At 41.8% G+C, this 14,291-nt stretch overlaps 1 protein-coding gene across 1 annotated transcript in view; it reads left to right on the plus strand.

Annotated features, from left to right (window-relative positions):
- The window catches only part of PI4KA (phosphatidylinositol 4-kinase alpha), a 62,975-nt gene extending 53,186 nt beyond the window's left edge, over positions 1-9,789 (plus strand). Inside the window, exons 45-55 of the mRNA XM_086474342.1 lie at positions 799-869; positions 1,694-1,766; positions 1,879-1,949; positions 2,561-2,670; positions 3,261-3,365; positions 3,824-3,949; positions 4,262-4,382; positions 5,052-5,211; positions 6,472-6,561; positions 7,424-7,507; positions 9,385-9,789. Of these exons, the coding sequence (XP_086330468.1) occupies positions 799-869; positions 1,694-1,766; positions 1,879-1,949; positions 2,561-2,670; positions 3,261-3,365; positions 3,824-3,949; positions 4,262-4,382; positions 5,052-5,211; positions 6,472-6,561; positions 7,424-7,507; positions 9,385-9,436 (1,063 nt within the window). The 3' untranslated portion in view covers positions 9,437-9,789. The remainder of the gene's footprint in view (positions 1-798; positions 870-1,693; positions 1,767-1,878; positions 1,950-2,560; positions 2,671-3,260; positions 3,366-3,823; positions 3,950-4,261; positions 4,383-5,051; positions 5,212-6,471; positions 6,562-7,423; positions 7,508-9,384) is intronic.
- Positions 9,790-14,291: the final 4,502 nt, after the last annotated feature.

Consider the following 14,291-nt stretch of genomic DNA (forward strand, 5'->3'; position numbering starts at 1 on the left):
TGTGTTTTGCACCCCAGCCTTAAATGAATCTGGCTTTTGTGCATCTCTGGTGTAAAGACAACATAGAGGAGATGCCGTTTGCTTTGTAGGTGGCATAAATGAATGAATGTATTGTCTGTGATGGTTTCAATAAGTGTTATGTTGCTGCTTCAGTAATCTGCTGTACTGGTTAAAAGAAGAGCATAAGTAATACCTTTCAGTTGCACTCTGCTACACCAGGTGAGCATGCAATTGTGTGACTGACTTCAACAGATGGGTAACGCAAGTGCCTGTGCAAATTGGGCAATTGTACGTACTGATCGTTAACCATGTTACCAATTATCCAGTTGACACTTGCAGTCATGCTGAGTATGTGAACAAATTAGGCATGTAATTGCAGAGCCGTTTTGCTGGCTTGTCCTTTTCCAGTTAGCAATGTTCTTATTCTAGAATAAGTTCACAAGGGAAAATTATATTGGTGTAACTATAACAGTGCTTACAAAGGTAGAATCATGCTCAAATTTCTGTATGAGGAGGAACCTTCATATATTTCATTCACATCTCATGTTGTTTGGGTGTGTCAACAACCTGTATGTCAAATCAATGTTAAACCTACAAAGCAAAGACTATAACCTTCATTAAGATAGACATTGTTCTGGTTGGGTATGTAAGTGCTCTAGAAGTGATGCAGGAAGGGATCTTTGTTGTTACAAGAAGAAACATTTTAGTGAAGTTTGTATAAATTTGAAACAAATTTGAGGTTAGTAGATAGAATAATATATAGTATGCAGATAAATAAAATATCATTCATCTTTCTAGGCCATTCCCTAAAGGAGATGAAAGGAAAAAAGCTTGTTTGAGTGCTCTATCTGAGGTGAAAGTGCAGCCTGGTAAGAAGTGACTTAATCGTGTCATATAGTAGGCTTTTTGCATTCAACATGAGTACTTTTGTTTTCTGCAAGCAAATCTTGAAATCTCTGCAAGTGGCAGCTCTTAGTTCTGATGCTGGTGGCTGTTCTTCTGTTACAGTTGGATTGTTTTTCTCTTGAAACGATTCAAATCTTTTTACTATTTCTGTATGGTGCATCAAAACTTGCCCAAGAACAAGTTAGATAACACACATCATAGATAAAAGTGGAAACTTATGTCTGAAGAAGGAAGATAAATAAGTTCTTTTTCTTTGGACCACCTTCTTTTTTAAAAAGATGAGACACTTTTGAGAAGTTACGTTATCTCATTCTCCTTTTTCTGCCATCAGACATTCCCATGAAACATCATTGTCTGAAGGTGCTTACAAGTCTTGAACATATGTTTTCCCAATCTGAATCTTCTCTTTAAAATGAAGTTCGATGAAAGCTTTTCCTGATCTCTGTCTAACAGGTCGCAATTCTGGTACAGCTTGTTGGTTCCTAAGGGCCCTCACTAGTGCACCGGGACATGCTGCCACATCTTACTAGGGACTATTGTGAGAGAAGTCCTGTTTCTGCAGTATTAGTTCAAAACTGTGTTCTGTTAGTTTCTGGCAGTCACTCACTGATGCAATGGCTGCTGCATCCTTCGTGGCTCACAGGCTGTAATCTTCAGTTTGTCTCTAACTTTTTATTTCATTCAAAACTATGTATGGAAGTTACAGACACTAACATCAGTTATTCTCAAACTTGCATTGTCACACTAGCCAATGGACTTGTTCTCAGCTATCTGCTCCATTTTGCAGGCTGTTACTTGCCCAGCAATCCTGAAGCTATTGTTCTGGACATTGATTACAAATCAGGAACTCCTATGCAGAGGTACATGTTATATTCTCCCATTAAGTTAATTCATTGTATTTACGTATTTTTCTAGAAATTCTTTTTTGGCTAACTTGCACTCATCATCATCTTTGCTTTTATTACAATTTAGTGCCGCAAAAGCACCCTACCTGGCCAAATTTAAAGTGAAACGATGTGGAGTTAGTGAGCTTGAAAAAGAAGGTTAGTAACTGCATCTTAATCATTGACACTACCAATTGAAGAGTCAGCAGTTCCTTTAAAATTGCCTGCTGTTAGTGACCTGTACTCCTGCAGTAAAATTATTTCCATGTTGAACTTTATCTGCAATCGTTCGGCTCAGAAATGAAACTGGATCAAAGGAAGAGAGAAGAAAATTCTGAAAACCTAAATCTGTTTTTTTGCAATTTTTTTTAAGTCCCAGGAAGGAAGCCATATAGGTGTCTTGAAGAAATTTTAACAGTTATTTTAGACTAACATATAAATTCATTGCCTTTCCCTGGTTTTTAGACTGTAGCAAACTCCAGGTTTTGGCAGTTTTTTCTCATAATAATTTTTGTGGGATGCTCTAGCTGACTAGCTTAATGCAATTCAGGCGTTTATCAGGTAAATCATGAACATGATTTTGGTACGTTCCCACTCCAGTAGACAAAGGGAACTATCTTATGGCATTCACCTTGCAGGGCAGAAACATCCCTAGTGCACCTGCAGTGAAATGTTGTGGTTTTGAAGGCAGAGGGCTTGACATGATAGAAAGTTACTAATTAGAGTAACTAATTAAAATGTCTGGGTTTTGCTTTGTACCCTTCTTGCAGGTCTGCGTTGTCGTTCTGATTCCATAGATGAAAGTGCAGAAGAAGGGGTGGACAGTAAGAAAATCTGTTGGCAAGCAGCTATCTTTAAAGTGGGCGATGACTGCAGACAGGTACAAAGCTATTGGGCTTTGCAGTTACAGAAGATAGATTTGTAGGTGGCAACAACAGAGAAGAAAATAATTTCTTTATATAAATATTTTTCTTTGGAATTTTGAGAATCTCCACTGTTATGGACTGAGGGAGAGAACTGTGTTGTACCCCTAGAGAAATTCTAGTTTGGAAACAAAGGCCTTTTTTATTTTTTAAGACAGTTTGCCGTGACTTAAAATTCTTTTTCAGAATTTATTTTTTGATTGAACTATTGATGACATAGCAGTAGTTTCCGAGGTGATATCTTGTACATTAAAGTTTGATTGGTTTTGATTAAGAGGGAATACTGGCTTATCAAAGAGTGATGGAAAAAATCTGTTCTTCATAGGTCAGCAGTTAACTCTTCGGTGTTGCTTGCTACCCACTTAAACAGCATTTATCTTTTCCCTTTTTGATTTCCCCCAGAGCCATAGTGCATGCACAAGCACACATCTGCAGACCTGCTGGGGTAACTTAATGTTCACTTCAGAGTTCTTCAGAGCATTTTTGTAATCTAACTTACGATCTATAACCCCTGTAATGCTTGTGCAATTTTTTTCTTGTATAACAGGACATGTTAGCTTTACAAATCATCGATCTGTTCAAGAACATATTTCAGCTGGTAGGCCTGGATCTTTTTGTGTTTCCATACAGAGTGGTGGCCACAGCTCCTGGGGTAAGTGGGCAATTAACTGTAGTGCTGTAGAAAATGGTTCTTAATTAAAAAATACTTTCTCTTCCAGCACACGTAAAAATTCCATACCGCAAGGGAATACTGCCCACATTACTTATGCAAACATTTGGAGTACCAGCGACAAAAAGAGTCTTTCCTCTCCTGCTTCCTGCTTTTCTAAAGTTTGTGGCTCTGAAATTTTGCTGCCTGTGGCTATTTGTGTGTGTTTGATATTTGGGACTACGTTGTGCAAGTCAGTGGAAAGTCACAGAGCTTGTCTTATGTTGCATGGAAATCCTAAAAAACTGGATATGCTTTTTTTATGAATAAACTAGAAATTCTGCATTCAGTGATCTATAGGCTGCCCCACGTTTCCCAGGGGACCTGTATGACTGCCAAGAGCCGTGAACAAAATATATCTTGGGAGTGTGCTTTACAGACCTGTTTCTCTTCCCCTTCAGTGCGGTGTTATTGAATGCATTCCTGACTGCACATCCCGTGACCAGCTGGGCAGGCAGACAGACTCCGGGATGTATGATTACTTTACAAGGCAATATGGAGATGAGTCTACCCTTGCATTCCAGAAGGTAAAGCATCAGTTGGCAAGCACAGCAAAATCTCAACTGAGAAACATTCTAGCTGTAAGAAATAATGACAAATAATTGGATAATGACTACCATAGTGCTGTATCTGGTTTCTGATGCTGATAGTCCATTTTGAGCTATGAGTGAGTTAGCTAAAGGAGTTATTGCAGCTGAAGATGTATGGAGAATATCATTGAACATTGCTTCAAACTAATCATGAATGGAAAAAATGGGAAAAAAAACCCCTTTATTCAGCTGTATGTGCTCCTGGGATGGAGAGTTATTAAATTCTCTGTGTTCTTGTGATTTGTACAGGCTCGCTATAATTTCATCCGCAGTATGGCTGCGTATAGTCTTCTCCTGTTTCTGCTCCAGATTAAAGACAGACATAATGGCAACATCATGCTGGACAAAAAGGGACACATCATTCATATTGGTCAGTCATATCCACATTCAAATTTCAGTAGTTACCTTTTCCTTCTGCTATAAAGCATTGCTCATGGAAGACAGTAAGACAGTTCCCTTTTGAGATCAGTCTATATACTGATTTCACAGTTTGTAAACATACACGGGATCTTTTCATGCCTGCTCAGTATTGTATGTATATTTGTGTTGGCCGCTTCTGTGTAAATTTAGCTTTGCAAAGTTTTACCAGCTTCAGGGAAGAATATACCCACCTATGTATGTATTTTGCATGCATACATACTTATGCATGCATATATACATATGTGTGTATATATAAGTATATAAATAATCTTTGGGTTCCTTTCATCACTGTATGAGTATGAATTAGATTGACAACTAAATTTATATAATTATGTGAGGCTGTAACCTCTGCTTTAGCTTTGCTTTTCTGGAACTGCACAGATGTTTCAGCAAGGATTTTTTTTATTTGATGTCATCATTCTTAAGTCTAGTCTAATGTCATGGTGATGATTCTTTTGTTGGTGTTCTTACACTTCACCAAAGCTTTTTTTCAGTTGGAGTTGAAATGTTGGTAGAAAAAGTAGGTATTAATACATGAAACACCTCTCTTGTTCCATAAGCTTTGACAGCACACAGTTAACCAACAAAGTCTATCAGGCAGCTTATCTTTTGTCCACAGATTTTGGATTCATGTTTGAAAGCTCACCTGGTGGAAATCTGGGCTGGGAGCCTGACATTAAGCTGACTGATGAGATGGTGATGATAATGGGAGGAAAAATGGAGGCAACTCCGTTCAAATGGTTTATGGAGATGTGTGTCAGAGGCTATCTGGCAGTCAGGTAAGGTGTTCTTAAATGCTGAAAAGTGGAAGTGCTTGCATGCCTAAAATCAGATGAGAAGAATAATAATAAACATTTCTGTGTAGGAGGTCTGAGCCTGTCCTGATAGATCTTGCGAACTTTGAGACAACTTAATAATCCTGCGGTTTTACAGCCTGACTTTGTGGGGTTTTTTTTCTGTTCTTATGTTATATTGGAAAATTTTATATATTATATTCAGTTTATGAATGTGTTGTTACTTTTGTAACTTTTGTGTTGTTACACATTTGCTCACATAATTTAGTATGCTGTTAATTCTTTGTAGTTAGAAACTACAGGAGAATCAAAATGTTTCTTGTTTTCCCAAATAGGACAATCACATTAATCACCATTTCGGCTAGAGTTAATTAGGTAGGAGATGTGAAAACGTGCTACAATTTTCTGTTGTGAAATACGCAGGGGTTTTGGTAGCTCAGTTCTTCAGCTGTGATTGCCAGCCCGTCACCATAAAGATTTGCAACTTCACCTTATGCCATACCAAGCAAATAGGTTTTGCTTTAACACGCAGGAGCACTAATAAATCTATGTGAAGAGGCTGTTGCATGTGGGTAGGAGGAGGTCACTACAGTAGAGTCCAGATAAATGCTCATTCGATCACAAGTAGTATTGATGTTATCTTACAGAATCAAAGTATCTTTAGCTATTAGCCCCAGAAGGGTCTGTCTTGGAGTCAAGATCAACTTGGTTTCTTGAGGGGGAATGGTCTGGAGAAAGTTTTGTGTCAAGGCAAAAATGTCACCCAAGTAGTAGAGTAATAGCTTGGTAGGTGATAAATGTTCTAAGTAGGAGGAGAGGAAGGAGAAAGGAAGCTGTCTGATGTAATAAAGAATTACATGGAGTAATTAGGCGTTAGAAGATAATCTATTATTGTGATATTGCTGGTTTCAGCTTTTTGTACTGTTTTGATGCTCTGATTCACCTTTCTGATGCCAAACAAATGTTGTTTACTAAGGCATTGCTTTGTATAATCTTCCTTGAGACCATTCATCTTGCACCATTCTGAGTATCTGGTAGCCCAAGGTAAAGGAGTGAAATTTAATTAAAGTGACAGATTGCAAGCAATGGTGTAGCTCCACCAGCAAATGTAAGAGGATTATATGTGTTGATTTAATTACAGAAAAAGGTGTGATCCACCTTGTGGAACTCCTTAGCTTGCCTGCTTTACCTACTAAGGCTGCGGGAGTTTGAGCGCTGTAACCTTTTCGTCCTCTTTTTCTCTAGGCCTTACATGGATGCTGTAGTCTCACTGGTTACATTAATGTTGGATACAGGCCTGCCCTGTTTCCGCGGTCAGACAATCAAGCTGTTGAAGTAAGTCAGCGTATGTATGAACTGGAAACTGTTCATGTATTCCTCACAGAATGTGTACTGTCACAACTTGTGCAGTGAGTATAGGGGTCATGCTACTTAGATGTATATCTTGATGTTGGAAAAATGGTAACTTGTGTTTATAGAATATCTCAGAAAGTAGGAATTCCAGAGGCCTTTTCATAGAAATAAGTTTAAGCTGTTCAATGACTGTGCAAGTATGTGGATTATCTTTAAGTTCGTAGGACTAGCAGAATAAGACTAAAGGAAAGATCTGCTTTAATTGAGAGGTAATGTGTTGCAGAGTGTGATGCCCTCTGAAATGGTGTTGGACCTGAAGAACAGCATCTTAAAATTCATTCTACAGATAATGCAGTTCTGAATGGGACTATGTTGTAACATCCAACCGCTCAGGCAAATACAAATTCTAATGTGACACTTTAAACAGCCCTTCAGGCTTATGCCTCCAGAGTGAGCAGAGTTACCTCAGCATTTCCTGCATATAAATTCCTAGAGTTTCCTAAAGATAAGCTCAGATTCATAAAGTATGATGGGCTGGAGCTCAAGGGTACTACTAGGTACAAAAATATTTTAAAAGCAGCAGCTGCCTAGAAAGAGGGATCTGCTGTTCCTGGAGTTACCACTGGACTGATGAAAAGCTCACAGGCTCTGTCTCCGCTATAAGACTAATGGCAAGTGCTTATTAAAACATTACATAATTTCTACGAGGTAGTCTTACGAGAAGTAGGTACTTGCAGCAGGTGAAATCACCACCTGGCTAAGCTTGTGCAAAGACACATTTGTAATGTGCTCAAAGGAAACCTCGCTAATTTCACTCTTGCTTTTTGTGATTTTCTGCATATAGAAACAGGTTCAGCCCCAATATGACTGAACGGGAGGCTGCAACTTTCATCATCAAGATCATACAGAATTGTTTCCTCAGCAACAGGTTTGGCATCTATGCATGTCTTCTCGCTGTGGCTAAAGGAAGGTCACCCAGCTTTGAGCAGAGCTAGAAAGTAGAGTTTTATCAGTCAGAGACCAAACATTTTTGAGTTGTCGATATTTAGATCATAGAGGATAGCAGCTTTGCTTCTGAGCATGCTGCATCTCCTGCCTTTTACACTGGGAAGGAAGGCTTAAGACCAGCCTGGTCAAATAACAAGGCTGGCTAGTGTAAAGAATAGAGGATTTTCTGTCAGAGTGAATCTCTGGCCCAAAAGTTAAGCATTTTGACTCCTATGTTAGAGCATGGCCACTTGTACTATTAGGGTTATATGTCTACTTGTGATACCTCCTTTTACCTCCCCTTGGTAGGGTCACCTCTATGAATAAAGGGATAAATAGTAAAAAATGGTGTTGAATGGCAACAGGAATAGCATGCCTTCTGGTCAGAATGAAGAGGAATTGATCTTGAAGCTTATTCCCTTTTATTTTATAAGGAGAAGGACCTACAGTGATTTTTCAAAATCTTTTTTATAATTGCTTGTAGGCATTAAGTTGCCTGAATATTCTCCTGAAATTCAAAGCTGCTATTCTGTGCAAAAGTGTATTTGACTTTTTTCTAGAAATGAGTTCTAATCTTTCTACTAATTTTTTCTTCATGACTTGATACTGTATTAACATATTAATCATTTTGTTAGACCGTATGTTACTTACTGTATAATATTGGCTAGGGAAAGTGCCTCAAGTATAGAACACTGGCAGTGTGGTTTTTTGAGTATCTTTATAGCTGGGCCATGTTTATTTGTCATCTACTGTTGAGTGTGCTGAATGTAACAATCAGTTCTATCAAATAATTAGCAATTTAAAAATCAACTTAATCACCAGCTAGCCAATCAACTGTAGGTGTTTTCCCTTCAAGTATACAAATAATTTGGTATCTTGTGTAAAACTTGTGAAAATAAATTACATGTAAAATGTAATTTTATTATATTTACTACTTTAAATGCAATAAGTATAATACTTAAACATCTTAAGCGCGTGTTTTATTGTTAACCCAGATAATACAGACTGTGGGATAGATTGGAGAGTCTAATACAAACTCTTGTGTAGTTCCATACAGGGTCAGCTTGAGACCAGTAAGGCTCACTGGCTCAGATAGAGCCCTGCCAGAAGTGAACTGGATTTTCTAGTGCCTCCTGGTGCATCTGCTCAGAATCTCAGATTAATATTGAGGGTTACAAAGGCAGTCACACTGTTTTGTGAATGCCCAGAGACAGCTTAGTTCTGACAAGCTTGAGCTTCTCTACCTGTGGCGTGGTTAGTCTGTGACCTGAATAAGCTCTGCCCATGGATAATCGAATTATCTGTAACGAGGCTTAGATTTGTTTGTTCATTCGCTCGTCAGAGATGGTGCTATTAATGCTGTTATTTCCCCTGCACTTTTATTTTCGTTACTAGAATTGTCCTTAATTAAGGTTACTTTTATTTCCACATAATCCTGTCTTCATGCAGCCCTGATGATCTCGCTTCATTCATTATGTGGTTCCTTCTCCTGAAATAAAGTCCCAATGCAATGTGAGGTGCTGCAGGCTTCTCCAAACACAGGATCCAAGCTGCTGTTGCCACACAGAGAAGCATGGAAATACTTTTTTTTTTTAAAAAAAAATAAAAATTTAAACAAGAGCAGGATGTTTTGTGCTGTTCATAACAGTAACTGGGCCTTCACAATGCCTTCAAAGCATATAGGGCTAGTTTTGATTAGCAGCTGATTTCCTTTACCATGTTTTGTTTGTGTAGGATTGTGATGTTTGTTTCAGTGACAATGGGTGCAGTGTTTTTTTAAACTCTTACTTAACCTCTGGCGTTGCTTTTCTTCTCTAGGAGCAGGACATATGACATGATCCAGTACTACCAGAATGACATCCCATACTGAGAGACACTAGAGACTCACTGCCGAAGTGAAACATGCAACCCCGTGCCCTCGCTCCAAACTTGTAATAAATAGGAGATGCTCAGTCACACCTCGCTATCTTCCATCTTTCGTGTATGTGTGTGTACATGTGGGTACATTTTTTCTGGACATTGCAACAACTGGTCTGATTCATTCCTTTCTCTTTACCAGGTTATATATATGTCTGTTTTTCCCTGGATTTCTAGAGTTGGGCTGCAATCACAATAAAAATTGTACTACGATTATGAATGTGTGAAAGAGGTAAAGCTGGTGGAGTTTGATAATTTCTCATGCAATGCAAGGATTTTATAATACCTTTAAAAAGAAAACAAAAACCAACCACCCTTTCCTGCACAATCCCACAAAATTGCCATGGAAGGGAAGGGTATGGATTTTTCTTTGGAAGCAGAAATGTTAACTTGTTCTAATTTTACTGTAGAAAAAGCCAGATAATCATCCAAGGTGGTGATGTCTATGTAGCTGTGTTCGTACTTTGCACTGTACATGGTCCCTGCTACGTGGTCAGTATTTCATATGTACATGAAGAATGTATTTTTTCCTTTTGTGTGTTTTAAAAAAAGAGACTCTACTGCAGATATATTTAATCTATAAAATATAATAAAAGACCTTAGACTTTGTGTCTGTTGCAAATCTTTTGCCATGTGCTGCGTTCTAGTTTCTACACTACATCATTCTGCACATTTGCGTACTGTTCATTATACGATGACCTTTCTTTCTAATGGATAAATCAGATTTCTTCTTCAGCTTTTTCTCCATCTTAACTGGCATTTATTTTTTTCGTAAAAGAAATGTTCTATGCAAGACTTACGTAACGAGGAGCTGAACTGTAGGACCAAGGTAAAGCTCCCTCGGTGCTACTTGCGAAGGAGCCCTGGGCTGGGCCACGACTCTTCGAGAACTTCTTTCCCTTTCTGCGTGCCTGTCGTTCTGGCATGTGCTCTTGAAAACGTACGGCAGTGCCCTCCTTGGGGACGTTTTCCCTAGGGGTCCCGTCCCTGCCCGCTCAGGGAAGCGGCTACCGGGACCGGGACCGGGGCACGGGGCCTTGTAGCGCCCGCCAGGGCCGTCCGGGCCCTCCGCGCTGACGAGGCGCTGGGGCGCGGCGAGGGGGCCGCCCGGAGGGGGCGCAGCGCCGAGGCGGGCACGCGCCCGGAGGGGGTTCGACGCTGAGGGGCAGCCGCGCTGAGGCGGGCTCAGCCCTGAGGCGGGGCCGCGCTGCACCCGGGGCCCAGCTACCGAGGAGGAGTGGTGCCCCGAGGGGGCTCGAGCCTGAAGAAGGCTCAACGCTGAGCGGCGGAGGTGTCGTGAGGGAGACCGAGCCCTGAGGAGGGGCCGCGCCGTGAGGTGGTTCAGCCCTGAGGTGGGGCCGCGCCGTGAGGTGGGTCCAGCCCTGAGGAAGGGCCGAGCCGTGAGGGGGCCCGGCCCTGCGAAGCTGGGTGTGTCTTGAGGGCTGGTCAGCCCTGAGGACCAGGTGGTTGTTCACACGAGGGCCTCAGCCTCTAAGAGGCAGCCGTGGCCCCGAGGGGAAGGGCCGTGGGCTGTAGCTGCCCAGGCTGGGCCCCTGGGGTTGCCTGAGAGCTGGGCCTTGGCGGCAGGCCGAGCCTTCCAGGGCGCAGGGTGGTCCGAGTGTGAGGGGGCAGACGGGTGCCTGCCCTGTAGGGCCGATGATGTGGTCCACCCATGTCTTCCCCTTGGTAGTGTGCCCTTTTGGGCACCTTTGAGTCAGTACAGAAGTCTCCCAGGGTGAGTTTCTGCTTTGCTGAGGGAACTCCCAGTGTGTCCCCTTGGCCCAGGGCAGCTGGAGCTGCTTAGGGTGACAGCCAGCCCAAAGCCGGGCTGGCTAAGGACATCCCTGCCAGAGAAGGCAGCTGAGGCAGTGGGGAGATGCACTGGTGTGCTTACAGCTCAGGGAAGCTGGGCAGGAGAGGGGGCAGCAAGGGCAGCATGTTTTGGCTCTGCCTGTGAGGTGAGGTCTTTGTGTGCGGTGCAGTGGCAGGCCTGGCCCTTTTCCTGTATGGAAGGCTGCAGCCTGCATGTTTCATTCAAAAATGGTTCAGGCTTTTGCCACGGGTGTTAAAATGGGTCTTGTGCTGCTGTCTGTTGCCTATGTGGTGGGTGGCTCACAGCAAGGTGGCCTCTCAGCCCCTTTTTTTCATTAACAGAATGGAGAGATGCGACTGGCTTTCTAAAAACGTTCAGAGGTTCACTGGGGAGACGTGCAAGAACTGGCTTTAATTATTGATTTAGTTCAGCTTTATTATAGAAGCAACTGGAACATGGAGTAATTTTTGTGCTCTCTGCCTATGGCTAGTTGTACCTGTTCAGGCTCCATAGGAAGAAGAGCTGATTGACACTACAAATGGGGTATTCTTCCTCACACCTTTCCTGTAATGGGGAGCAGGTAGAGTGATGAGATATGAAGGCTGCTTCTTCTCCTCTCGGGGCAGGTGGTGAGAAGTTCTAATATTTTGCTAATTCAAGTTAATGCTTATGTGCATGTGTTTTCTTTTCCTGCACCTCAAAGTAAATGCACTGTGTAAAGTGAAAACCCAAATGAGTGTCTCAAGCAGCCTTATGATGAGAGGGTTAGTTAAGAGCTAGCATAAATGGAGATGGCATCAGAAGTTGCTCTCTTGAATGAGTACAGGATAAATGAACTCTGTTAGGTGTAAACTTGTAACAAATGCTTGTGGTAGTATTGTTAGAAATATCTAGGGCTAAAAGTGACTGTTAGCTCGTGAATAGTAATATTTGGACTAATAAAAGGAGCTCTGCTAATGCTAGGCTTCAGAAAGTTGCTCCCAGTTGCAAAACTCAACCCACATAGCAATTTCTGTGTGTTCTAGCATAGGATGCATAGAATTTGCTAGAGTGCAATTAAAGCCATCTGGGGTTTTGTATCAGGAAGTGAATGAGTTTGAGTGTGCTTCACAGTGCTTGCTCATCTTACGTACTTTAGTCAAGCTGTGTGGAGGGCTGACATAGTCTTAGTTTCTTCTGTCAAGTTCAGAGAAATTAAAGCAGCTGGAGGCAGTTGCATGTAGAGGTCAGCTGGAGTTACCACAAAAACAAGCTTGTTTATGGTACGCTCTTAAAAACTATAAGATGGCTGCATTTGAGATTTTATCGTTCTTCTGCTGTGAAGCTTGCAGAATGTTGTGAATGTGTTAAAATTCCATGTTAGTAGGAATGATGAGCCCTTGTGACTCCTTTTCTCACTGTTGTTTCTGGTGATGGTGTATGCCAAAGCTTACCTGCTGACATTGCAGATTTCATTTCCACAAGCTAACTGTGCCTCCTTCCCCTCCCCTCAGGGTTCCTGCCCACAGCACAGAGGTAGGAGAAAACTCCCATATAATTGGACATCCATTGAGATACAGAGGGGATTAGGCAGTTCACATTTAATCATGCAAGGCAGTACCCTAAAGATGATTATTTGTAAATGGGATGTGTTCTGTATCTTCCTCCAGGGAGACTGAGGAGGTGAGGCTACTAAAATGCTCCAGAATATTGCAAGCACTTCGAAGATACTGCATCAGTGTAGTTGAAGACGGCATAGACTTATTTCACCTTCATGCTCCCACCAGGGACGGATACGTCCTTTACACAAGGAGGCTGGCAGGACTTTCAGAAGTCACTCAGGTAATTAAGAATAGATAGATAGAATTAAGACCTACACAGAAGTATTCTGAAGGGTTTTGTCCCTGAACCTTATGCCAGAGTACATCCTGATGCCTCTGCAGCCTTGGGAGAAGAGAGGCATCGAAAAGAGGGTAAAAAATTGTTCTTTAAAAAAAAAAAAAAAATTATCTAAGAAAAGGTCCTCCTATCATTTCTCCGCTCTCAGAAATTCCAGGTCATGGTGAGAGACAGACTTCCCTGGCTATACCCGCTGCAGTTCTTTCTGTGTTGGCCGTGCATATAAAGAGCCCTTAAGAAAGGAGCAAAATTTATAGTGATTCATTTGCATCTGATGGACCGAGGGTGCAGTGCTACTGGTAACTTGATCAGCGCCATTCAAATGCTAATCTCATTATGTGTGTTCGAGACTGAAGCGCAGCAATCCGCCTCCATTAGCGCAGTGTGCCTGTGTGATGTTCTGGCTGGTACGGAGGGTCGTGGTACCCCCTGCGGACACGCAGCACATGCTGCGTAGCATCAGGGTTGATACGGGCAGAGAATGGGAACTCGTTGGAGGAGCAGTGCGATGAAATGAGCAAACACGGGAAGAGGAGCTGGAGTCCTCTTTGGAAAATGCTGGAGAGGGGGAAGGGATCGCAGCCAACAGAACAGTTTAGATTAGACTTTTTTTCCTTTTCTGTGTAAGTATGTCCCTCCTTTCCACTTGCTTCCACATGAGTGTTGTCAAAAAAAAAGAGCAGTAAACAAAAGAATTTGTCCTGAATGTAGATACAGCTTAAAAACATGACTAGTGTTTGACCTTATGAAACATACCGTGCCTGTGCAGTTTGTTGTTAAGACATGGCATTTTTGCCTGTCCCATGTAGAAAGGAGTAAAATCTGCTGGGCAGCACATGGCACACTCAAAGACAGCGTCACAGGGGTTATTTCTATATAGAGGCTCTCTGACAGAACCTTGTTACTGAAAGTACCTTGAAGTAACTTTTTGAGGTGCTGCTGCAGTTTCCAGGCCTGATGTGAAGGATACTTACCCCAGGCTCTTACTTCCAGTATGTCAGGGGAGGGTTGTTTGTTTGAAGTTTCTTGTGCCTTGTCTGCTTTCATAAGGATTCTGCATTTGGGAGGTCACAGGAGTTATAATCCTGAAGAGGCAAGACTTGTAAGGTGACATAGT

This window comes from Leptosomus discolor, chromosome 16, assembly GCF_034619465.1.
Source record: "Leptosomus discolor isolate bLepDis1 chromosome 16, bLepDis1.hap2, whole genome shotgun sequence".
NCBI classification, from domain to species: Eukaryota; Metazoa; Chordata; class Aves; order Leptosomiformes; family Leptosomidae; genus Leptosomus; species Leptosomus discolor.